Source organism: Microcaecilia unicolor, chromosome 1, assembly GCF_901765095.1.
Source record: "Microcaecilia unicolor chromosome 1, aMicUni1.1, whole genome shotgun sequence".
Taxonomy (NCBI): Eukaryota; Metazoa; Chordata; class Amphibia; order Gymnophiona; family Siphonopidae; genus Microcaecilia; species Microcaecilia unicolor.
The window spans coordinates 551,486,770-551,511,312 of NC_044031.1; the positions used below are offsets into that span (position 1 = coordinate 551,486,770).

Here is a 24,543-nt window from a genome sequence, read left to right on the forward strand (position 1 = left end):
GTGTCCATCAACCAGCAGAGGGAGATAGAGAGCACACTTTTTTCAGTGCCTCATACCAGCTTGCTCCACTGCCTCTCTTCAGTATTTGAAGCTTCCAAAGCAGTATGGCAAACCGCAATGGGAACAACATGAGCTTTCCTCACAGCGAACGATGGCCCTACAACAAAGGGCATTAACTCAGAATGAAGGGAATGAAACATCCTCCCGGAGGGCATAAACTCATCCTCCACTGAGACATAACTGGAGGGAATAAACTCATCCTCCCGGAGGGAATAAACTCATCCTCCAAAACATGTAACTGAAGGGAATTAAGTCATCCTCCTTTAATTGAACAAGAATCCTGAAGACTGTTTTCCGACTTTCTCCCAAGGACGGAATCTCCAGGAAACACGAACAGAACCTGAAATAGATTTACAGCAGATAGCATCAGACAGGGAGGGATCATGGCTGCATCTGCTACGACTAAAGGAAAGAAAATTATCACGGTAAGAACCTAATTTTCCATTCCTTGTCATCAAGCAGATGCAGCCATTACAGATGGGATGTATCAAAGCAATCCCTAGATAGGATGGGAACAAGCCACACCACGCGCCAGCACTTGCGCTCCAAAATGTACGTCCCTCCTGGCAGCCACATCCAGCCTGTAATGTCGGGCAAAAGAGAGCTTAGACGCCCATGTTGCTGCACTACAAATCCCTTGAAGAGAGAGTACTCCAGTTTCAGCCCAAGAAGAGGAAATTCCTCTAGTGGAATGCGCCTTAAAGGCATCAGGCGGAGGCCGGCCGGCAAGCAAATAAGCTGAAAAGATAGATTCTTTAAGCCAGCGGGCAATAGTGGCTTTAGACGCTGGAGACCCTCTGCGAGGACCTGATAGCAAAACAAACAGATGATCAGAGGTCCTGAAAGAGTTAGTAACTCGCAGATACTGCAGCAGAGTCCTGCGCACGTCCAACAGCTGCAATTGCCCAAAAGATTCTGGAAACTCCTCCTCGACAAAGGAGGGCAAGAAAATAGGTTGGTTTAGGTGAAACGCTGAAACCACCTTAGGCAAGGAAGGAAGGCACGGTCCGAACCGTGACCCCGGACTCTGAAAACTGCCGAAAAGGGTCTCTACAGGACAGCGCCTGGAGCTCTGACACCCGTCTCGCCGAAGTAATGGCCACTAACAAGACGGCCTACAGTGTCAAATCTTTCTCTGAAGCATGCCAAAGCGGTTCAAAGGGAGCACCCTGAAGGGCCTTCAGCACTAGCCCCAGGTTCCAAGCTGGACAAGGTGCACGCACGGGAGGACAGAGCCGAAGCACCCCTCTAAGAAACCGTGCCACATCCGGATGAGCAGCTAAAGACACGCCTTCAACCTTGCCACTTGCACCCGCAGGGAATTATAGGCCAAGCCTTTTTGTACACCATCCTGCAAAAAGTCCAGAATCGGCGAGACAGGAGCCCGCAGGGGTGTGATCTCTCTGAAAGTATACCAGACTTCAAACTGGCGCTAAATTCTGGCATAAGCCACGGAAGTGGAACGCTTGCGGGCTTGCAGGAGAGTGGTAATTACTTTATTGGAATAGCCTCTGCCTCTCAATTGCGCCCTCTCAAACGCCAGGCCATAAGACCAAATTGGCCAGCGTCATCCATGGTCACCGGACCCTGTGACATCAGGTTGGGAACCAGAGGTAACTGAAGGGGATCCTCTACAAGCATCTGTCGGAGGTCCGCATACCAAGGCCTCCTGGGCCAATCCGGGGCAACGAGAACCACTTCTCCTGGATGCAGCCGAATCCGCAGGAGCACTCGCCCTATCAAGGGCCATGGAGGAAACACATACAGTAGGCCCGGAGGCCAGGGTTGAGCCAAGGCATCCAACCCCGCCGCGCGAGGATCTCTCCGTCTGCTGAAGAAGCACGGGACTTTGGCATTGGTGCTTGTCGCCATTAGATCCATCACGGGCTTGCCCCACTTGGCACATATCTGCAGGAACACTTTTTGTCTGCAAGTTCCCACTCCGCTGGATCGATCTGATGCCTGCTTAGATAATCGGCTTGCACGTTGCTCTGACCTGCAACGTGAGCTGCCAACAGAAACTGTAGATGCAGCTCGGCCCAGTGGCAAATTTGTTCGGCCTGCGCGGCTAGAGCTCTGCACTGAGTGCCGCCTTGTCGATTTATGTAGGCCACTGCTGTCGTGTGTTATCCGACATCACTCTGACAGCCACTCCCTTCCAGGGTCACTTGAAAGGCCAGAAGCGCCTGAAACACCGCTTTCAACTCTAGGCGGTTGATGGACCACTCTGACTCCTCGGGTGTCCATAGAGCCTGGGCATGCTTCCCCTTGCAATGTGCGCCCCAGCCTTTTAGACTGGCATCTGTCACCACTAGGCACCAATCGGGGAGCGCCAGCGGCATTCCTCGCCACAGCATGCTGTCTGAGAGCCACCACTCCATGCTGAGTCGGGCCGCAGGGAGCCAAGAGAGTCTGCATTGGTAATCCTGAGATACTGGAGACCATCTTTGGAGTAGAGCATACTGTAGAGGTCTCAGGTGCGCTCTCACCCAGGGCACCAGTTCCATGGTGGCCGTCATCGATCCAAGCAGCTGGACAATGTCCCAAGCTCGCGGGCAGGGCATCCTCAGGAGCAGACGGACCTGATTCTGAAGCTTGCACCGCCTTTGCTCTGGTAGGTACACATACCCCGAGGCTGTGTCGAACCTGGCCCCCAAATATTCTAGAGACTGCGAGGGGGTCAGGTGACCTTTGGTCAAATTGACAACCCAGCCCAGAGATTGAAGTACTGAGACCACTCTGGCTGTTACATACTGACTCTCTGCAGCAGAGTTTGCTCGAATGAGCCAGTCGTCCAGGTACGGGTGAACCCGAATACCCTCTCGCCTTAGAAAGGCAGCTACTACCACCATAACCTTCGAAAAGGTGCGGGGAGCTGTGGCGAGGCCAAAAGGCAAGGCCCGGAACTGGAAATGCTTTCCCATCACCGCAAACCTCAGAAACTTCTGGCACGGGGGCCAAATTGGAATGTGCAAGTAAGCTTCTTTCAGGTCCAGAGACGTGAGAAACTCTCCTGGCTGTACAGCCGCAATGACGGAGCGCAGGGTTTCCATGTGAAAATGCCGCTCTCTCGGGGACTTGTTTAATTCTTTTAAGTCCAGAATAGGGCGAAAAGACCCTCCTGTGCGCGGCACCACAAAGTAGATGGAGTAGCGGCCGGGGACATGGCCCCTATCTGAATCAGACCTTGTAAAGTCTCCTCTACCGCCGCCTGTTTGGCGGCAGAACCGCATCGGAACTCCACAAACACATCTCTTACAGGGGCATCGAATTCTATTCTGTAACCGTCTCTGATGAGGTCCAAGACCCACTGATCTGAGGAAATGTTGGCTCACTCCTCGGCAAAGACGTCCTCCGATGACAGGACTCGAGGAGAGGGCCGGTGCACCATCATTGAGAGGGTCGCCCCTGAACTCCAGGCCTTGAGCCAGTGGCTGTGGAAAGTTTGTCCGAGCGAAAGCAGTTCCTCTGCTGAAAACGGACACGAGAAGTGAACCCAGCAGAACGCCCCGGGCGGTACCTTCGAGCTTCATGGAAGCGAGGTCTGTAAGAGGAGTGGACCGCCGCACCCTTAGAGGAAGGCCGAGGCCTATCTTCGGGCAAGCGCTGGGGTTTAGCCTCACCCAGGCCCTTCACAATTTTCTCCAACTCCTCACCAAACAGGAGAAGGCCTTGAAAGGGCAACTTCACCAACCTTTGCTTAGAGACCATGTCCACCGCCCAATGCCGTAGCCAAAGAAGACGGCGAGCTGCCACTGCTACTGCCATGTGTTTAGCCGAAGCTCTGACAATATCATAAAGGGCGTCAGCAAGAAAGGACAAGGCCGACTCCATCCGCGGAGCCACATCTGAAAAGGGCTCCGCTCCTTCACCGGGCTGTTCCACTGCCTGTTGCAACCAAGCCAGGCAGGCTCTAGCAGCATAACAACTGCATGCAGACGCCCGAATAGTGAGACCTGCAATTTCAAATGACCATTTAAGTGCTGATTCCAGTCTACGGTCTTGAATATCCTTCAGGGCAACACCTCCTTCAACAGGGAGGGTAGTTCTCTTTGTCACAGCTGTGACTAGGGCATCCACTTTAGGCATAGCAAAGCGAGCCATATGCTCCTCACTCAGAGGGTATAATTGCCCTATAGCCCTGGAAACTTTCAAAGGTCCCTCGGGGTCAGCCCATTGAGCCGAAATAAGCTCTTGGATGGAGTCATGCAAAGGAAAGGCTCGAGCAGGCTTTTTGGTACTAGCCATCCTAGGATTCACAGAGGAGGCTGTACCACTGGCAGGGTCCTCAATAGAGAGAGCCTGCAGGGCATCAGAAATAAGCGCTGGCAGCTCATCACGGTGGAAAATCCTCACCGCGGAGGGATCGTCCAGATCCTGAGTCACTTCTGCACCAGACTCTGGCTCCTCAGGCCATGAAGGCCTGCCAGAGTCCTCGCAGCCCGACCACGGGGGGGGGGGAAATGGAGGTGCAGCACTCTCTGAAGGGGAATGAGCCCTTCTGCGCTTCATATTCTGCCAATTATCAGGGAATAACGCCTCAGAGGGCATACCCAGGCTAGAATCCACCAGGGGGGGCATTAGAAGAGGCCCATGCCAGGCTTTGTGGGAGAGCTCGTTTAAGCATGTATGCTTTATGCATTAATAAGACAAAATCAGGGGAGAAAAACTCACCCTGGGCACCCGGATCTCTGCCGGGGCTAGTAGCTCCCATATCAGCCTCACTCCAAGGCCTCCCCCCGGGCTCAGGACTCTCCATCTCAGCGGAGGTCGTGCCATGTGGTAAATTCAAAATGGCGCCTGCTGCCACCTCAGAGCGTGAAGAATCGTCGCTCGCCATGCTCGGGCCGGCTCTAACGTCTGTATAGCACGATTTACAAAGCCCCGCTGCTGATCTGCGCTTGCCACACTTGGAACAGCGTTTTACTGTCTCCGCAGCCATCGCCAAAAACGGCGGTAAAATTCAAAATTGCCCCGATCGCGGGCCCACCCCGGAGGAGTCAGAAAACACTCTTACCTCACTGCACCGAGTATCACAGCTCCGGTCCCACAGAAAAAGGCAAGGAAAAACCTCTGTTCCAGCGTTTAAGCGTTGTTTTTTTTTTTTAACGCTGTGAGGAAAGCAGAGGTAAATAGAACTCCGGAGGCTCAGGTGAGTGGGAAAGGCAGGGAAAGGGCGAACCTATGTGCCTGCATCCACTGTTGGTGGGGAAGGACAGGGAAAGCTAAGCAATGTGTCCACATCCACGGAGGTATGGGTAAGGCAGGGAAAGGGCGAACCTATGTGCCTTTAAAGTGAAGCTGCTATAGCCTCCAACACCCCTGCTAACAACTGGCAAAAGCACAGGAGCAACCTCCAGGCAGATTTTAGATGGAGCTCGAAGAAGCTGCAGCCACTCTGCTAGGGGAGATAGAGAATACTGAAGAGAGGCAGTGGAGCAAGCTGGTATGAGGCACTGAAAAAAAGTGTGCTCTCTATCTCCCTCTGCTGGTTGATGGACACAACCCATCTGTAATGGCTGCATCTGCTTGATGACAAGAAAATATGTAATGGCAATATACACACAATTCCATGGAACAACAGGATAGTTTTTGCATGAACCTAATTTGACCGTTTCTAGCTTCTTTATACAATTCACTTTTTGAATCACTATGCATTCTGGGGCTCATTTTCAGAGCACTTAAGACTTACATAGTAACCTATGGAACTTTGTAAGTCTAAGTGCTTTGAAAATACACCTCTGTGTACAGGATGACTGATTTTTCTATTTCAATAACATGTCCAACTACAGTTTTAATCCTTCTGCTGTGCCAATGGTCATATATCCCTAAATATTTTTTTTTTTTTTTTTAGATAGCAGGGCAATATTATCCATATTATATTGGCTCTCAATTTCCGCTACTAGGGCGAAAGAGATTCTCCTCAGTTCAGGGCTAAGAATACAAACCTGGACATCAGGCAAAAATTGCATTTGCATGCACTGAAAATATTCCAGCAGAAATTTTATCAGTAAACCATGTCACAATTTAGTAGTTCCTGACAGGGTTAATAATGATCTTTTCAGATGTGCAGTGTTAGGAAAATAGAAAACTGGCTTTCAGAACTATGTTTCCCAATGACAGTCATAATCATCTGAACTACTAGTGGGAGAGGTGACATGGGGAAGGGAGTATACTGGATTTAAGTTTTGTTCCTACAGAAAATAAAATTACCTTTGCACTTGTGATTGTACCAAAGGGTGAAAACTCTTTTCGCAGGCGCTCATCATCTATGCCATCATCGAGATTTTTCACATAAAGGTTTACACCCTAAAACCAAAAATCAACATGATGATTCTGATAAGGTACTAGGGCAAAAAGACTTGCAAAATTTAAAGTCTGCCTTAATTAACCTGGTATCTTGTGATTCTGTCTTGCTTCATTTGTTCAAATTTACGCTTCAGCTCAGTCTGCCTTTCCACCTTTTTCTGAGCTCTTCCAACATAAATCTGCTTTCCATTGAGTTCCTTTCCATTCATGTCATCCACAGCCTTGGCAAAAGAGAGAAATATGATCAATTGCATGCAGGCAACCTACAGATATTTTATCTACTTGGCCAACAATCAAGGGATTCAAGGCACAATTCTATAAGGTAAAGTTCCACAGAAATAAGAAGATAAAATTAGTCCTTACCTGATCATTTTCTTTCCATTAGTCACAACAGATAAATTCAGAGACTTGTGGGTTACATCCTTCTGCCAGCAGGTGGGGCTAGAGAGAACTTCAGAGGTTTACTATATGTGGTCATGTGCAACCACCTTAACCTCAGTATTGTCGCTACCAAGGCAGTGGAAGAAGGAAAAGGAAATCCAACAGTAAGCTCTTGCTTGCATAAAGTCTATGTAGGCTCCTCAACTGCTCCTGTGGGAGGTAACAACAGGTTTCCTTTTTGGTTTTTTTTGTAGCCAAGATCAAATGAAGGAACCTGATGAAACTGAAGCAACTAGAACAAAACACTCAAGCAAGAACAACAAAGGGAGGGCCTCTGGATTGATCTGTTGGGACTAATGGAAAGAAAATTATCAGGTAAGGACTAATTTTACCTTCCACAGCATCCCACATCAATCCAGAGCCTTGTACGATGTACGAAAGCTGTCCTCAAGTGGGGCAGGGCACTACAACCTCTGCAGAACGGAGCAATGCTCCATAAGCCACAGCTACATGCACTGCCACTCCAAGCCTGCAATGCCTAGCTAGGGAAGGACAGAAGACCAAGAGGGCAATCTGCAAAAGACATCCGCAGCAGGACAAAGGACCATGTGGCCGAACTGCAAAAGGCAGCCACGGAAGCTAGACTGAGAAGGAAGTCACCTGAGGTCTGGAAGAAAGTACTGCCACCTGCAACGGTGGAGACTGTCCCAAAGAGGCCAGTCGAAGAAACTGCCTCCCTCAGCCACCGGGGCTCTCAAAACCAGATTCCCTTCCTTGCGACCAGCAAGAAGACAGCATGGGGCTGTACCGGGATTCATTTCTGCTCAGCGGGTCAGAAATCAGATGATTCCACCGTAGTGTGGAGGAGGAGTCAACTTCCTGTATACCTAAGGCTCTCCAGGTTCTGAATGTCTTTTTCTGATCCCGCCACAGCTGCATCTACTAATCTTAAAATGGCAAGCACCAGAAGACCGCTTCAGTCTTTTCCAGTGCATGAGGCTATGCAAGAAGTCATTTCTGCTTAGTGGGTCACCCCAGACATTGCCCTACTACACCAGCATTTGCTAATGTAAAAATGGCGAGCCAGCATGACTCTGGAAGCTGCATTACCTTCCTGAGGTCCCGAGCAAAGATCTGAACAATGGAACTCGCTATAGTGGAATTAGAAAAGGTGCAGAGAAGGGCGATGAAAATGATAAAGGGAATGGGACGACTTCCCTATGAGGAAAGGCTAAAGCGGCTAGGGCTCTTCAGCTTGGAGAAAATGCGACTGAGGGGAGATATGATAGAGGTTGAACGGGTAAATGTGAAGCGTCTGTTTACGCTTTCCAAAAATACTAGGACTAGGGAGCATGCAATGAAGCTACAAAGTAGTAAATTTAAAACGAATCGGAGAAAATTTTTCTTCACTCAACATGTAATTAAACTCTGGAATTGGTTGCCAGAGAAGGTGGTAAAGGCTTCCTAAAGAAAAGTCCATATACCATTATTAAATTGACTTGGGGAAAATCCACTGCTTATTTCTGGGATAAGCAGTATAAAATGTATTGAGCTTTTTTGGGGCCTTGCCAGGTTTTTGTGACCTGGATTGGCCACTGTTGGAAACAGGATGCTGGGCTTGATGGACATTTGGTCTGTCCCAGTATGGCAATACTTATGTACTTTTGGTCACTTCCAAATAGTATAAAAGTACACGGCGAATGTCAAAGAAGCAGGAAGAGACAAAGCTTGATTGGGGTGAAAGGCAGAAACCACCTTATGGAGAAAAGACAGGTCTGTACGCCCCATCACCCCTTCAGGAGAACGGAGGGTCCCAAAAGGACGAAGCTGGGCGTCTTGAAACCCTGTTAGGGCTGAACCTGGATCGCTGAAAACTAGGCTACCCCGGACAATAGTACCTGATCTCTTTAAAATGAGGGTGAGCCCAACCTGACCGAAAAGAACATGTAGATATGTCCTCAGGAAGACGCAGAGTCTATGAGTCACCTAGATCTTTCACCAACTTGAAACAGCTTGCCCTTAATAAAGGAGCTTATCCAGCCGCTGTTTGAAGCTGCATCTGCCGCCCAGTGGTACAACAACATCAAATGACAGGCTGTGATCGCCAAAGACATATGCTTACCTGAAACAAATCATAAAAGAAATCTGCCAAATAAACCACTCGACTCCACATCTGGCAATTGAGGTCGACTGTCCATCTTCTGGAAGGGATCCAAAATCTGTTGCAGCCAGGTAAGGCACACCCTAGCAGCCTACAAGCTGCAGATAGCTGCCTCCAGAGAGAGAGAAAGAACTTCTGAAATGTCAGAGGAAGGCTGTGTTTAATTAATCTGTTGAGGCTAAGGGCCAGATGCACTAAACTTAACGAGCCAGCAACATGGTTTTTAAACTGGTTCTAGCCAGTTTAACGCGCAGTAGTAAACCGGGACATGCACAAAAGGGTTCTCCGAGCCAGTTCCCTGTCACGGTAGCAGCTAATGAAAACGGAATGCAGATGAGCAAATTAGTATTATAATGTGTATAAATCGTATTGTAAAGAGATGCACTACCGTTTTCCGATTGCCTAACCGTGGAAAACCTAACGGGAGGTCTGCACCTCTTGTTGGGGCTGCACGGGATTTATTCGCCTCTAAAGACTTCTATAAATTTAACCAAAAAAAAAAAAAATCAGGGGAAAAAAACGTCCAAGTGCTCGTCAGGGACGTCCTTTATGGACGTCCTTCACTCAAAACAACAACAACAACAAAAAAAAAGGACGTCGTACTTCTCAACTTTTGCTCTCGCTCTTCTATCAGTTTTAAATCTTCTTTTAAAAACTCGGGATTCAAAAGCTTCGATAGACACTTCTTCCATACACTTTATTCCATTAGTGAAGCCAAATGAGAACTGATAGGAAAGGGATTTAAACATTCTCTTTCCCCAGTGATTTTTAAACGCTGATTGTAGTTTTGTACGGAAGGAGAGAGGGAAGTAAATCTAAAATTCAGATGTGAGCAGTGTGAGCATTTCTCCTGGTCCCCGCTGTATGTTTAATGTCTTTTTTTTTTTTCCAACAGGCTTTCTGTTATAACCTGTCTTTTTTTTTTTTAACAGTCCTGCTGACTCGCAGCCAGTGAAAGCCATCCCGTTCCCAGCTTGCCTGCTTAGGGGGTGGGGGGAGGCTTGGGAGTCCCAGCAGCATGTGAACGCAGCTCTGCTTGATGCCACCCACGGCCTCTCAGCAAATCACAGCGCGTTTAGCCGACACCAGTGACAGCTAACACGCTGTGATTGGCTGAGAGAGAGACCTGGAGGTTATTTTTTTTGTCTTGTCCAAGTGCTCGTCAGGGACGTCCTTTTTTGGTTTTGTGAATGAAGGACGTCCATGTTAGGCACTTTAAAAGGATGACCCTGACGAGCACTTGGACATTTTCTATTTTTCAAGATTGTCGTCCTTCTCTCAGACGTTTTAATCTATCTCCCCGGTTTTTTTTACCCACTTTGCTGACATTTTTAAAGGTATGAAATATAAACACACACCACCACCGCCTATCCCTATAGAGAGCAGTCCCGCGAGCTGCGCCTTCCGATTCCCTCACAGCAGCCCCAACAAGAGTATTGCAAACCTGTGAAAGATGCCTAACTCCTTAGACTTGAGTGAAGTATGTCCATAAAGGACGTCCTTGGCATGCGCAGAGCAGCCAGCACAACACTTGGTGCTCTGCGCATGCTCAGCTGGCCGACTGGCTTGGAAGGAAATCCCATGCAAATGAGCTAGCAGTGACCAGCTCATTTGCATGCAATTTCCTTGATGCATGCCTGTTTCTTACCGATTCGCTAAGGAATCGGTAAGGGAAGGACTTTAACGATTTTTTTAGTGCATCTACCCCTAAGCTGGCTTAAAGGGAACAAGTGAGGTGGAGACCAAAGCTGAGAAGGAACCCCTGAAGTGGCCTGATGCAGAATCTGGCTCATGGGAAAATGTACAAGAGACCATGGTGCCCAGAACAGAACCTACTCCCAGATCCCCGGACCTGGTAGGGAAAGTAGAACCTGACTTGGGTTGGCATCAGTTGCTGAGGAGCAAGAAGAAAGGACTTCTCAAGCCTATATGGAATATCATTCCCAGATACACCAAGACTTGTGTTGGAAACAACCTACTCTTGGTGAAATTGATTACCAATCCTAAGGACTGAAGAAAAGTAGCTATCTTGGATGAAATTTGCAGAGGATAAGAGTCGCAAATCAGCCAATCACGAGGTATGGATGAACCCGCAATCCATCCTCTACCACCATGACCTTGAAAAAATGTCTTTGGTCATGCGGAAAGGCTGAAAGACATGTTCATAAATTGATAATGTTCTTCTGCAGGAAGGTGAACTAGGAATATGAAAATACGCTTCCTTGAGATCCAGGGATGTTAGAAACTCTCCCCGCTTCCAGGGATGTTAGAAACTCTCCCCGCTAGACAAACTATTAAACACTGCAAAGTTCCCATTGTGAAAAGTTGAACCTTAAAACACTGTAGCCACTTATGATGTCCAAAACTCAGCTGGAAGGAAGCTCCCTGGCTGGAGCTACAAAGCAAAGGGAACAACTTCCCAGTCTCCAAATTACAACAGGGGACAAACTCGACCGTGCCTAAATGAAGCGTTTGCAAAGTGGCATGAACTGCCCGATATTTGGGCTTGAGCTTGCATGGAGAATCCAAGAAAAATCTGCAGAGGAATGGGAGAACTCCCGTTTCTAACCCTGCATTAGAAAATCCAAGACACATTAGTTTGAGGCAATCTTGGTCCACTCCTCATGAAACCCATAAAGGAGTCCTGCTATTATGAAACCCAAGAAGTGAACCAAGATCCCACATCATTGGGAGAATCAACAGGCATAGGCAGACCTGGAGTTGGAAGCAGAGGTCATTCTGACAGCATGCAAGGGGGCATGTCACAGTGGAAGTGGAAACCCTGAAGGTGGTTTCCCTGGCCTGGAGCACATGGTTTCACAAAACCTATGACTAAACTGAAAGGATTTAAAAGAATCTTTAGACTCGATCTCTGAAACTTGGGAGCCCCTCACATCTTTATCCAACTTCCCTGAATCTTCTTCAAGTACAAGATTACTTCTAAAAGGTAACTTGCAAAATGTGACTTGGAAGCCACATCAGCTGTCCGATGCCTAAGCCAAAGTTAACATCTTGCAGAGAGGGTCAAGAATTGGCTGAGCATTGGAGCTAACAAGTGTGGCTGTGAATCACAGCTAGATGGTGTAACAGAATATGGCTGTTTGCATCACTGTGCACTACTGATAGTAAGCTGCACCAGGACGTGACCCAGCAACCTCTAAGGTCTCTGTGCTCACTCTCAGCTGGTTGCTTAAACTATTAAGCAACCTCTACAATGAAGTAGCTCTGTAATAAACGCTAGCTATCCCATACAAAGAAAGAATAAAAATGGAAAAGAAGCAATTAGGACGCATCACCCCTGCCTTCTGCCTTCTTTCCCTGGTGGAACAGGTTTGACCACATGGACCTGTAAAAAGATGGAGAGTTCCTCTGCAAGTGCCTGCTCATGCTGAGAGCTGAAGTAATGAGTTCTTGGTGGGCAATTTGGAGATTTTTGAAGCCAATTTAGTGCATATCCTAGACGGACTACTTGGAGACTCCAACAGTTAGAGGTTATAAGGGGCCACCTTTCGTGAAATACTTCAGCCTCCCCCCGACCAGCAGGTCATCCGGTACGGACACTTTGATAGCAGCTATGCTCTGCTGGAGCCAGTCAAAAGCTCACTCCCTGCTTAGACTGGGGAGCAGCAGGTGCCTTAGGCACACACTGTTGATGAGAACGAGTGTGCTGGGTTTGAACCTGAGGAGGCTGGCAAGTGGAAGTGACATACCTACATCTCTGCAATTAGTAAGCACCCCTCTTCGACTTGCTAAAAGACCTCCTAGCTGAGGAGGCTGGTGCAGAAGATGCCCGGTGGGAAAGAGAAGAGATGGAATCAGTATGCTTTTTGATTTGGTCAGCAGCCTCTTCAACCTTCTCTCCAAAAAGGTTATCCCCACAAGTATGGGGCATCCGCCAACCTCTGGCGAACCGACCGTTCCAAGTCAGAAACATGCAGTCATGAGAGTTTGCACATTGCTATACTTTCAGCAGAGATCCTGAAAGCCCAGCAAAGAATTTTTTTGACACGCCTTCTGCTGCTTGGCTAACTGGCGCCTGCTTTGGTGGGAGAGAGTCTGCCATGTGCATCAACTTGCGCACCATAAATAGATGCTTGTAAAGAGCTGGTTTGATTGTATATGGGATACAAGCATTAAGGCCTGGAACATCTTCCTCCCAAGAGTCCAAGGTCCTAGCTTCTCTGCCAGGGGGTGCCAAGGCATAGTCTCTAGAACTCCTGGCTCTTTTGAAAGCGGACTCCACCACCATAGAGTTGTGAGGCAACTGAGGCCTATCAAAACCAGGTGTACTGTGGATACGGTACTGTGTGTCATTCTTCTTGGGCATGACAGGGACCAACAGAAGGAACTCCTAGTTCCTTGAGTACCTTGTGGACAGGGACAGTCACAGTCTCCCTAGAAGTGCAGTCCAGGATTTCGAGCATTTTAGCCTTGGGCTCATCCTCCACTTCCAAATAAAATGGAATAGCCTCAGCCATTTCCTTTGCAAAAGAAGGGAACGAAAGGCTCTCTGGAGGAGACTTTCTCATTTCAAGTGGATGGGAGGGTTCTGAGGGAATGCCATAGGACTCATCTGAGAAGTACCGTGGATCCTCCTCCGACTCCCATGAGCGTTCCTTAGTGGCATCTGTCAAACTCCTCGTGGGAGGGCTAAGCCCAAGCCTGCATGACTGAGGAGCTACGTCCTCGAGAGGGGTGTCGAGGAGTCATCCTCACTTCAGCACTTAAAGCCACTGGGAGATTTAGAGGACATGGACGGAAAAACTTCAGGCACTAAATCAAACGACGCGATGGTGAATGAAAAAGGGGGCAAGGAACCAGGAAAAACAGACATGAAAGACCCGACCAGAGACCAGGCCTAAATGCGGCCTAGCGGAAGGAAAAGAAATGAAACTTAAAAATGAACAAAATAAACTAAAAAGGTACAGGAAGAGAAGGGGAAAACAAATGCCCAAAACGGAATAACGAAAAAGTACTGAAAGACGAAAAAAAAAAAAAAAAAACTCTTCAGACCAGGCGTGAAGAGAAGTCAGAGATGCACTCTCTCTTCACTACTATAGTAGCCACGCATGAGCAGTGGGTGGGAAGGCACTCCACACATGCGTGGTGGAGCACGTCTCACACACCACAAAAGCTCTTATGGCTTGTTAAAAAACCCGGACTGGGCAACCCAGCGCCGCATTACCCACTTGTGAGAATTAACGTCCTTGCTTGTCCTCATAGAAAGAAAGAATACTGAGCTTTAGGTGGCTGCACATAACCATATAAAGGAAACTTCTGAAGTTCTCTATCTCCACCTGCTAGCAGAGGGACTGGCTCATGTGTGATCAAGATCACCATGGTAAGGATAGTTTTCACAGTTAGAGGGAGTGGGGTTGTTGCTGCCTTGGACTCCTATGGATTTACTGGATACAACACATTTTGAATATTACCTTGCTAAACATGCACTATCAATAAGAGCACTTAATTTTTGAATTTACTATTGATTTTTTGTATAACTGAGTCATGGATATGCAAAGGGGAAGGGGGCGGAATTATTATACCCACCAGATTATCAACTCATTGCAAAAGGAGAACACTGGTACAAGGTTGGCTATGATTATGAGATCAGATTTTAAATGGATGATACTAAATAATTTTGCCTCTATATATATTACCAGTATCTTTCTTAGACAATCCTACTCGGTTATCGTGTTGATCTTTAGCTTTTCAGAACGGGCAGGACTGAACTGAGCCGTCAGTGATTCATCCACATTAGATAGGAATGAAGCAGTGAGAAATTAGTGCTGGGTGGAAAAGCAATGGAACATGCAACTCTATACTTTGTTCAGTTCCACTGGCTCCCAGTGAAAACAGATTGAGGTTAAACTGCTCAGTTTTATTTTTAGAATGTTATAGCCTTAGTCCTTAGGCATTTTATATCTTTATACCTTATTGTGAAGAAATCAAACAAGGAGATATAAACCAATAATATCTTCAGTCAACACAGAACACACAAAATAAAATTAGGATGACTATAAGCAGCATCCATCTTTCCTTATTTAAAATGCAGTAAGGACATCAGAATATTTCACAACAAAAGGTCATTGAACCACACCTATTCCAAGTCCAAACCTATTAAAGTGTATTCAATCAATTGGTCTCTAGCATATAACAGCTTATATAAATATGTGCATATGAAACAAAGAACTATAAATTTTCATAGCATTAATTTCAAACACTTCAAAAAAGGCACTCATCTGACAGCGCTGAATAATGAATGTCCAAGTCAAGCCCACACACAACAAACAAAGATGGTGGCCATGCCTGTACAGAAAGAATAATGGCATTTCGGTGACTGATGTGCCGACTTCCAAGAGTTGGTAATCTAACAAAAGTGCTATACAATTAAAATAGTGCAACACACGCTGTTGTGCTCAAAAAGAAAAAAAATGGGCAAAAATGCCATTTATGACACACTGCAGAACGTTTCGTTTCAACACTACAGCCAACACTGCTTATTTTTCTTAAAGCAGATATCTGAAGTCACCTCGATCACATGTGAACATGGCTTAGTGTTGAGGCTAAGATAATATTTAAATTAGACGGTTTGTTGTGGAAGATTGTATATGGAATGGTGCCACTTGATTTCTCTTGTGCACTATTCGATAGTGAGACAATTTTATAATATTAGTAACTTTTTTTCCATTTGGTTTTCCGAGTCCTTGATGTGTTACCTAGAGAAAAATTCTCTCATGTTTATCTTTCATGCTGCTAAGTTTTGGACGTTTTTACCATCTAAGATTTCTACCTAGTGATATGTTGGGTTTAAAGAGATTTTCATAAGTATGCAATTAACAATTACTTGCAGTTACCTTTTTCTTTTTTAAAACAGATAATGATTTTTAGAATTTAATTTATGCTTGTTTGTTGAATTGCTATATCTTAGTCTTAATGTGTTCTAGAGTCTTGCTGTAATCTGCTGTAAACTATGTGAATGGTAGCGGGCTATAAGTGAACTGTAACTATAATCTTATGATCAGATGTGTGGCTACAAATAAAATGCCTCCTCTGAAAAATGAAGCCATAAAAGCTCTGGTGCTTCAACTTGGCAAATGGACTAAATCAGTGTACAGTAGATGAGGGGTCTATTGGAATACACAGATCTACTTTCCTTCTGCATAATGTTCATGAAGACTATGGAAGTGACCCTTTTGAGTACATGAAGACAGTCTGCCACAATGCTTAAATCCAGCCTGCTTGGGCTCAGAACCTGAGTGTGATATCTTATGGAAGTTCTGGATCCTTCTTCCATACTCGAGGCACGGCTCAAAGCTGGGCTTAATCTGAGCCACTTTGTGGAAGACTGAGGTTTGGGCTAAATATTTAATAAAGTTTCTTTATTCCCCCCCCCCCCCCCCCCAATTCTTTAAACTACTACATTTGTCTTAAAGACAACCTTGGAAAATGAGAAGATAATTTTGTGTGTTCAGCAGAGTAGAAGCAGCAAAACTGTGTGACTGATGAGATTGCTGTGTATAGGAAAGTGTGTATGTTCATTAACTCTTTAGGAAAGCTGTTGAGTCCCCGCTCGGTGTCTGATTATATTCTGCTAGTTAGTGGAAAATGGATCTGCATTTTGGGATTGCGCCAAGTAGTGGTGACCAATTTAGAACAATGTCAGACAGGATGCTGTGCCATGTTGGATCAAGTTAAGGGTCCATCAAACCTATCTTATGTTCTAATACACTGTGGTGGGCAGAGGGAGGGGAGGGAGTGAGCTACTGAAAGCTGCTCAAAGCTATTGATGTTATAATAAGAATAATCACTGAGATGCCAATGATCAGAAGTAAACGTGGGTGCTACAGATCATGGCCTAATGACTGCATTTACTGGCACACAATGCTCAGAGCTGGTAAGCGGGTGAAACAACAAGGTTGCCATCTGAGTGCAAGCAGTATGCTAAAAAGAATTAATATTCCTCCCCAATGCTCAGCGGGCAGCGCCAAACAAGAGTGCTGCTCCTATGGCCAACCCTAAGCTAGCTTAGAGGGTTTCCCAGGGCATACAGGAGGAATGATGAGACCCTGTCCAACATACATTTGCATGCTTCCAGCCCCCCCCCCCCCCCAACACAAGGTCCCAGAGATCAGGTGGACCTCCACACCCCCCTATCCCCAAAAAACATAAGCCACCACCACATTTCCAAAACACCTTCTGGTCTAGTGGGACACTTAACAGACCTCCCCCCCCCCCCCACCCTAGCCCCCTCCAAACTTTGAACAGGGCGACAAGGAAGGAAAATAGCTCCTTCCCTCCTCCTGCGGGTGCTACTTCAAAATGGCGGCACCCTGCCCAGTGCATTCTGGGATGCACTGGGCAGGGCTTCCATAAGGAAGTTTCTACCATATATGGAAGTTAAGACCTGCCGAGTGAATCCCAGGATGCATCAAGCAGGGTGCCGAAGGAGTGAAGCCGCGCCCGGAGGAAGCACTACCTCCCTCCTGGAGGTATGGGGGGGGCGGGGCTTGAATAGTCCATAAGTGAGTGGATGGTTGAGCGAGTGGGTGGGTGCGAGCTTGGCTAGAACTCGGGTGGGTGGGGGTGTCTGATAAGGGTTCCATTGGACAACCAGGTATTTGGGGGGCGGGGGCTTATATTTTTTGAGGGTAGAGGGGTCTGGAGGTCCACCGGACCCCCAGGCTACAGGTTCAACAGGACTTGGCTGCTTTTTTTTTTTTGGACAGCCCGGACCTGTCAAACCTCTTCTGCGGAAGCATTCTGCCTGAGCACATAAGAACACATGAATAGCTACACTGGGTCAGACCAATGGTCTATCTAGCCCAGCATCCTGTTTTCCAAACAGTGGCCAAGCCAGGTCACAAGTACCTGGCAGAAACCCAAATTGTGGCACTATCCCCGCCTCCCAACCACCAGTCCCGCTTCCCACCACCGGCTCTGGCACAGACCGTATAAGTCTGCCCAGCCCTATCCCTGCCTCCCAACCACCAGCCCCGCCTCCCGATCTTACTCAAGGTGTGGACACATCATAGGGCGATACAAAGGCATTATAGTATTTTCGGTGTAATTCACCATCCCTTTCCTGATAATTCCTAGCATCTTATTTGCTTTTTTGGACGCTGCTGCATACTGAGCAGAAGACTTCAGCGTATTATGTACAATGACACCTATTTACTTTTCTTGAGTGGTGACCCCCAAGGTGGACCTTAGCATCAGGTAACTATGATTCAGATTATTCTTTCTTGCATTTGTCCACATTAAATTTCATCTGCCATTTGGACGCCCAGTCTTCCAATTTCCTAAGGTCTTCCTGCAATATTTCTTAGTCCACACGTGTTTTAACAACCTTGAATAGTTTTGTATCATCTACAAATTTAATCACCTCACTCACCATTCGAATTTCTATCATTTATAAATATGATAAATAGCACCAGGGAGAGGAAGTGACGCCACGCCAGAAAATGGGGGAGTAAAACCGGAGCTCCTGTCCAGCAGCCACAAAATAGCAAAATAACGATATATTCCCCCCTAGGAAGGAGGATAGCGGATACAGGGTGCGGAAGGAGAGAGCACCCAGAGGCGGGTAATGCCAGTATCAAAGCCTAAGATTCCAAATCTTGCTACATTTGCATATCACCAGCAAGGGAAGAGCGGGATAATGCAGGCAGAAGAAAATGGCGCCCACAAGGAAAGCGTGGGGCAGAAAGGCACAGCACAGCCGGACAAGGAAAGTGGGAGCGGAGGCGGACCCAGAAGTATGGGGACAGCTGTGTAACTGGTTCCAAGAGATCAAAACTGATCTAAAGAAAGTGCGGCAGGACTTTGTCCAGATGAGCGCTGACCTACGAGGAGAAATTCTGGAGCTGGGCAATCGTGTGGCTGAGGTGGAAAATAGTGTAGAAGAACAAGCAGAGACTATAAGCACACTGGAGCAGCAAGTAGCTGATCAAAAGACAAGTGACTAGATTCCTCACGGACAAATCGAGGATCTAGAAAATAGGAGCAGACGCTCCAATATTAGAATCCGTGGACTGCCTGAGATTCCTGAGTATATCAACTGCGAAGAGGTAGTACAGGCGATTGCTGCACATCTACTATCTACACCAGAGATGTCACATCAGCCATACAAATTGAGCGCGCACATCGGGCGATGGGCACAAGGAAGGCGAATCAGCCCAAGGACATAGTGGCCTGCTTCATGGAGTTTGAAGTAAAAGAAACAATGATGCGAAAAGCGAGGGCGGCGAGCCCGCTAACGTGGGATAGCTATCCTATTGAAATCTATCAAGACCTGTCGGCAGCGACTCAAACGGCGAAGTGATATTCGACCGCTAACATCCCAGCTGAGGGAGGATGGCATACCCTACAAGTGGCAGCACCCGTTCGCATTAATCTTCAGCCAGGAGGGCAAGCAGCAAAGAGTGGCATTGCTAGAGGAGGCCCGGGAATACTTAAGGCAGCTAGTGGCAGAGGAAGAAAGCCATGCACTGGAGCGAGCAGGACTGCCACGGAGCAACAAACCAAAATGGCATAGCGTGTCCCAGGGCCGCCTGAGGAGGCAAATCTCAGGAAAGCAATTGGCCTCTCAAGCTGGAAAGTGAGAGGGGCAGTAGAAGGGCCCCAGAGGGCACACAGAAACGAGAGAGTAAACAAGGGGGCAATGGAAGCCCGCTGTAAAGGGGAAAAGAGTTGGAGGCTGTTGGACAGATGGGGACTTCACTTCCTCCATCAATAGACATGATTCAAGTTGGTATTGGGGTATGTCTGGTTCGGAGTTGGGGGATTGACCAAAGTATCTGGTGGTGGCTGTCTAGGGTAAAGCTAGAAGAGTATATATATGTTTAATTGTGTAACATTGAATGTCAAGGGTCTCAACTCACCAATGAAGCGTAAATGCATGTTTAAAGAAATGAGGTTAAAAGCAGATGTAGTCATGTTGCAGGAGACGCACCTGAAAAAGGCCATGAAAAAGTAGCATAAGAAATATCCGGTAGTGTTTCATGCAACTGACACATCGAAGCACAAAAAGGGGGGAGTGCTTATGGCATTCTCAGATAGCCACCCCTGGCAAATACTTAAGGTGAAAGCAGACGAGGGAAGATTTCTCATGGTGATAGCCTCCCAGTTTAATGTGAAGTATGCATTCGTAACAGTTTATGCACCAAATGAAGGGCAGGGGTCTTTCTTAGGGGAGATAGAGAATTTAATAAAGCAAAACATGTTAGGCCGACTAGTGCTGGGAGGGGATTTTAACTTAACAGTGAATTCCCTACCAGATAATTCAACAGGGCAAGCGGGATACGTGAAAAAGGATAGAGCGGTACTGGGAGGCCTAATGGCCAGGTGGGGACTGATTGATCTTTGGCAGGCGACCCATGCCCAAGAAAGGGACTACACGTACTTCTCTCCAAGACACAATTCTTACTCTAGAATAGATTACTGGTTGGGTGATGGGGAGGTGGTTAAGGCTATGCAGATAGTTAATACAGAGACATGAACATGGTCAGACCATGCCCCAGTGGTATTGAGACTAAAGGTGGGAAGGAAAGGGGGGTGGGCCGCGATACTGGCGGATGGATGAGGCATTGTTGAGAGAACCGGAAAATATAGCTATCATAGAGAAATATGTAAGGGAGTATATGGAACTGAACGATGTAGGAGAGATCCACCCAGTGAGTCTGTGGGAGAGTCTAAAGGTGGTTTTGCAGGGGCAACTGATTGCATTATGGACCCACTTGGGGAAAAAAAAGGAAGCACAGGAGACTGCACTGAGGGAAAGTATAAGGTCCAAAGAGAAACAACACAAAACAAACCCAACTGACAGAAGGGCTATGGAGGAACTCCACAGAAGTAGGCTGCAACTTAATGAAATACAGCTGGCAGAACTAGCAACCCAACTGCAGCAATCGCAGCAGGAATATTTTCAATTTGGGGAAAAAGCAAGCAGGATGCTAGCAAACAAGCTAAAAAAGCAAGCGAATAAAAATCTTATTAATAGTCTTAAAACACCACAGGGGCAGACAGTACACCAGGCAGAGGAAATCCAAGAGCTCTTTTATGAATATTACTCTAAGCTATATAAGTCGGAACTGGAGGTGTGCCCTCATAACATAGAAACATATGTGAAGGGAATGGTAATGCCGCGGTTGACATAGGGGGAATGTGAGAGGCTCTTGGCGCCAGTAATGTTAGATGAAGTACAATGGGCCATTTCAGATCTCCTGTTAGCAAAGGTGCTGGAACCAGATGGATTTCCCGCAAGAATGTATAAACTGTATGCATCAATGCTGGCGGCGTTGCTACTACGCCTCTTCAATGCATTTGCGCAGGCGGCAGAGCTACTGTGTACATGTGGCGGTTGGCAGTGGTGACACTACTGCTGAAGCCAGGGAAGGACCCGCAACAGTGTGGGTCATATAGACCAATATCGCTCCTTAATGTGGACTACAAAATATTTATAAAATTTTTAGTGAAACGGTTGCAAAGGGTACTGCCTAAACTAATTCATGATGATCAGATGGGATTCATAGCAGGGCGACAGGTTTTTGATAATATAAGATGCCTGCTACATGTGGTGCAACAGGTCAGAGATGAGCAAGAGACGGCGGTCCTACTGTTGGTGGACGCCGAAAAAGCGTTAGAGAATGGCCATTTCTACTTGCGGTGGTAAGGGTAGGGATAGAGGGGCGCTAATTGAAATGGCATCAGCTATTATATCAGGCCCCGTTAGCTATGTTAAAAATCAATGGAACATATACTAAACCGTTAGCACTACAGAGGGGAACAAGACAGGGGTGTGCGGTTTCACCCCTCCTGTTTGCCCTCTCTATTGAGCCTCTGGCCTGTGTCATACGGGTGGACATAGGAGTTAGGGGAGTGACTAGAGGGAAGAGGGAACACAAATTGATGCTGTTTGCGGATGATATCCTGCTGACCTGACTTGTCCAGAGTCATCGGTGAGGAGAGCGATAGAGCTAATGGAGCAATATGGGGAGAGGTTGGCATTTAAAGTAAATATAACAAAAACAGAGGTGCTTAATCTAACGATCCCACCACAGGGAGTGCCACGAATTCACGCAGCCTTCCCCTTTGTATGGGCGTCTAAGTCTGTTAAGTATCTAGGGGTTCAGATAACATAGAAAATGTTGGACCTCTATGAGGCAAACTTTCCAAAGAAGGTAGTAGAGATATTTGCGGAGATTGATCAATGGGAGGGGCTGAATATATCTTGGATGGGGCGTATCCACGCAGTGAAAATGATGATGCTCCCTACATTACTCTATTTATGGCCCTGCCTATTCAGATTCCCAAGAGCTTTTTTGAACAACTAAACCGAAAGCTCTTTGCATATATCTGGAGGAAGCGTCCGCCGAAGGTAAGACGGGATATTATATATCAACCCCATGTGGGGGGGGGGGGGGGGGGGGGGGATGGGCGTCCCAAACTTCTATTTATATTATCAGGCGGCTCAACTGAGAATACTAGCGGACTGGAATCCCAGGGAAAAAAAAGAAGTGGTTACATTGGGAGAGAGCATGGCTGGGAAGGCGTTCATTGAGTGATGTATTATGGTTAACGGAGAGGGAATTGAGGGAGGTAGGGCGCAAGGTCCCGGTAGGAATCAGTCACATTCTCTCCACATGGTATCAAATTAGGAAGTGCTGGTTCCCGGAGCGAAAATACTTTCTACAAACAGCTATATGTAGGGCGCCGGGCTTCTCGTGGGGTGAAGCGAAAATACTTTCTACAAACAGCTATATGTAGGGCGCCGGGCTTCTCATGGGGCGAAACAGAGAGGGTTTATCGGGAATGGGCACTTGGCCAGCTGTAGGATAGTGGCGGGTGGTAAGCTTTGAAAACCTTCAGGAGCAATATGGGTTACCGCCAAGGGATCAAGTGTTTTATAGCAATGTCCGCAATTTTATACACATGTGGGCCCGGGAGGAACTGGGGCTAGCGGAGACAATACTGGAAAAGGCATTAAGGGGCGGGAGCGGAAGGGGTTGTGTATCACGTTTCTACCTTGCCCTATTGCAAAGAGCAGACCCCCAAACACTCTATACAGACAGATGGGAGCAAGCACTGCAGAACACAGGCACACTGGAGGAACGGGTATAGATATCTGTTTAAGCCATCCCTGGCGCAATCAATGATAGAGAATGGATATAAAGTGTATTACTGGTGGTATTATATGCCAGATTGCAACGCATATATCCGGATGCATCAGCTGAGTGCTGGCGGGAATGTGGAAACAGGAGGACGTTTATGCATATCTGGTGGGAATGCCCAAGGATACAAGATTACTGGAGGTCAGTGACATCTTTGATTAGCCAAGTCTTCCAATAGCCTTTTCCATGCAAGGCGGAAAATTGTTTACTGAACTTTAAGCCGGGGACAATGGCAGTGGAACATCATAGACTCGCAAGCCAATACCTCACTGCAGCAAAAATAGTGATAGCAAGAGAGTGGAAACAGCAAAAAACGCCAGATATGCAGAAGGTATTCCAAAAAGTGGATTATCTTTATTTAATGTCAAAACTAACAGAAATGAGGAAGGGCAAGTTGGGAGCCTGCCAAAAAATTTGGCAGCCATATGAACAATTGCAAACACAAAGCTCAGCTATACCATGATACGGTCAAGGGAGGGAGGGGGGGTATAAGGTCAGCAAGGGGATGTATTAGGATAGGGTACGAAATGTGTGTTGTATGAACATGATTTCAGGGTACGAGGTTAATTTTGATAGGGGCACAGTTTAGTACAAATTGTAACATGTAGCACTTGGCATTAATAAATAAAATAAATAAATAGCACCAGTCACAGTACAGATCCCTGTGGCACTCCACTGTTCACCCTCTTCCATTGACAGAAATGCCCATTTAACCCTATCTTCTGTTTGCTGTCCAATAACTAATTCCTAATCCACACAAGAACCTTGTCTCCTATCCCATGACTAATTTTCTCTGGAGTCTCTCATGAGGAACCATCTACACTACATCAACTGGCTCACCTTTATCCACATTTATTCACGCCTTCAAAGAAATGAAGCAAATTGGTGAGGCAAGACTTCCCTCGGCTGAACCCCTACTGACTCTGTCCCATTAAATGTTTGTCTACATCTTCTGTAATTTTATTCTTTACAATAGTTCCACTATTTTGCCCTGCATCAACGTTTCCCGGATCACCTCTAGAACCCTTTTTAAAATTTGGCATCACATTAGCAACTCTCCATTCTTCAGGTACGACAGATGACTTTAACGACAGGTTACATATTACTAACTGCAGATCAGCAATTTCATGCTTCAGTTATTTAATATCCTTGGACGTATGCCATCCTGTCCAGGTGATTTAATACTCTTTAATTTGTCAATTTGGATCAGTAAATCTTCCAGGTTCACAGAGAATTCTTTCAGTTCCTCCACATCATCACCCTTGAAAACCATTTCCGGTACAGGCAGATCTCTACCTTCTTCCATAAAGACAGAAGCAAAGAATTCATTCAGCTTCTCTGCTATGGCCTTGCCCTCCCTGAGTGCCCCTTTTGCTCCATTGAGATCTAATGGTACCATGAATTCTCTCGCAGACACACTGCTTCTGATGTACCTGAAAAAGTTGTTACTGTGAGTTTTAGCCT

The 24,543-nt window shown here is 46.8% G+C and overlaps 1 protein-coding gene across 2 annotated transcripts in view; it reads right to left on the reverse strand.

Moving 5' to 3' along the window:
- PABPC1 (poly(A) binding protein cytoplasmic 1) overlaps positions 1–24,543 on the reverse strand; it is a 101,759-nt gene that overhangs the window by 25,970 nt on the left and 51,246 nt on the right. For both annotated transcript variants that reach the window (XM_030217353.1, XM_030217345.1), the window contains exons 7-8: positions 6,453–6,590; positions 6,274–6,369 (exon numbers count right to left, since the gene is read on the reverse strand). In XM_030217353.1, the coding sequence (XP_030073213.1) occupies positions 6,274–6,369; positions 6,453–6,590 (234 nt within the window). The remainder of the gene's footprint in view (positions 1–6,273; positions 6,370–6,452; positions 6,591–24,543) is intronic.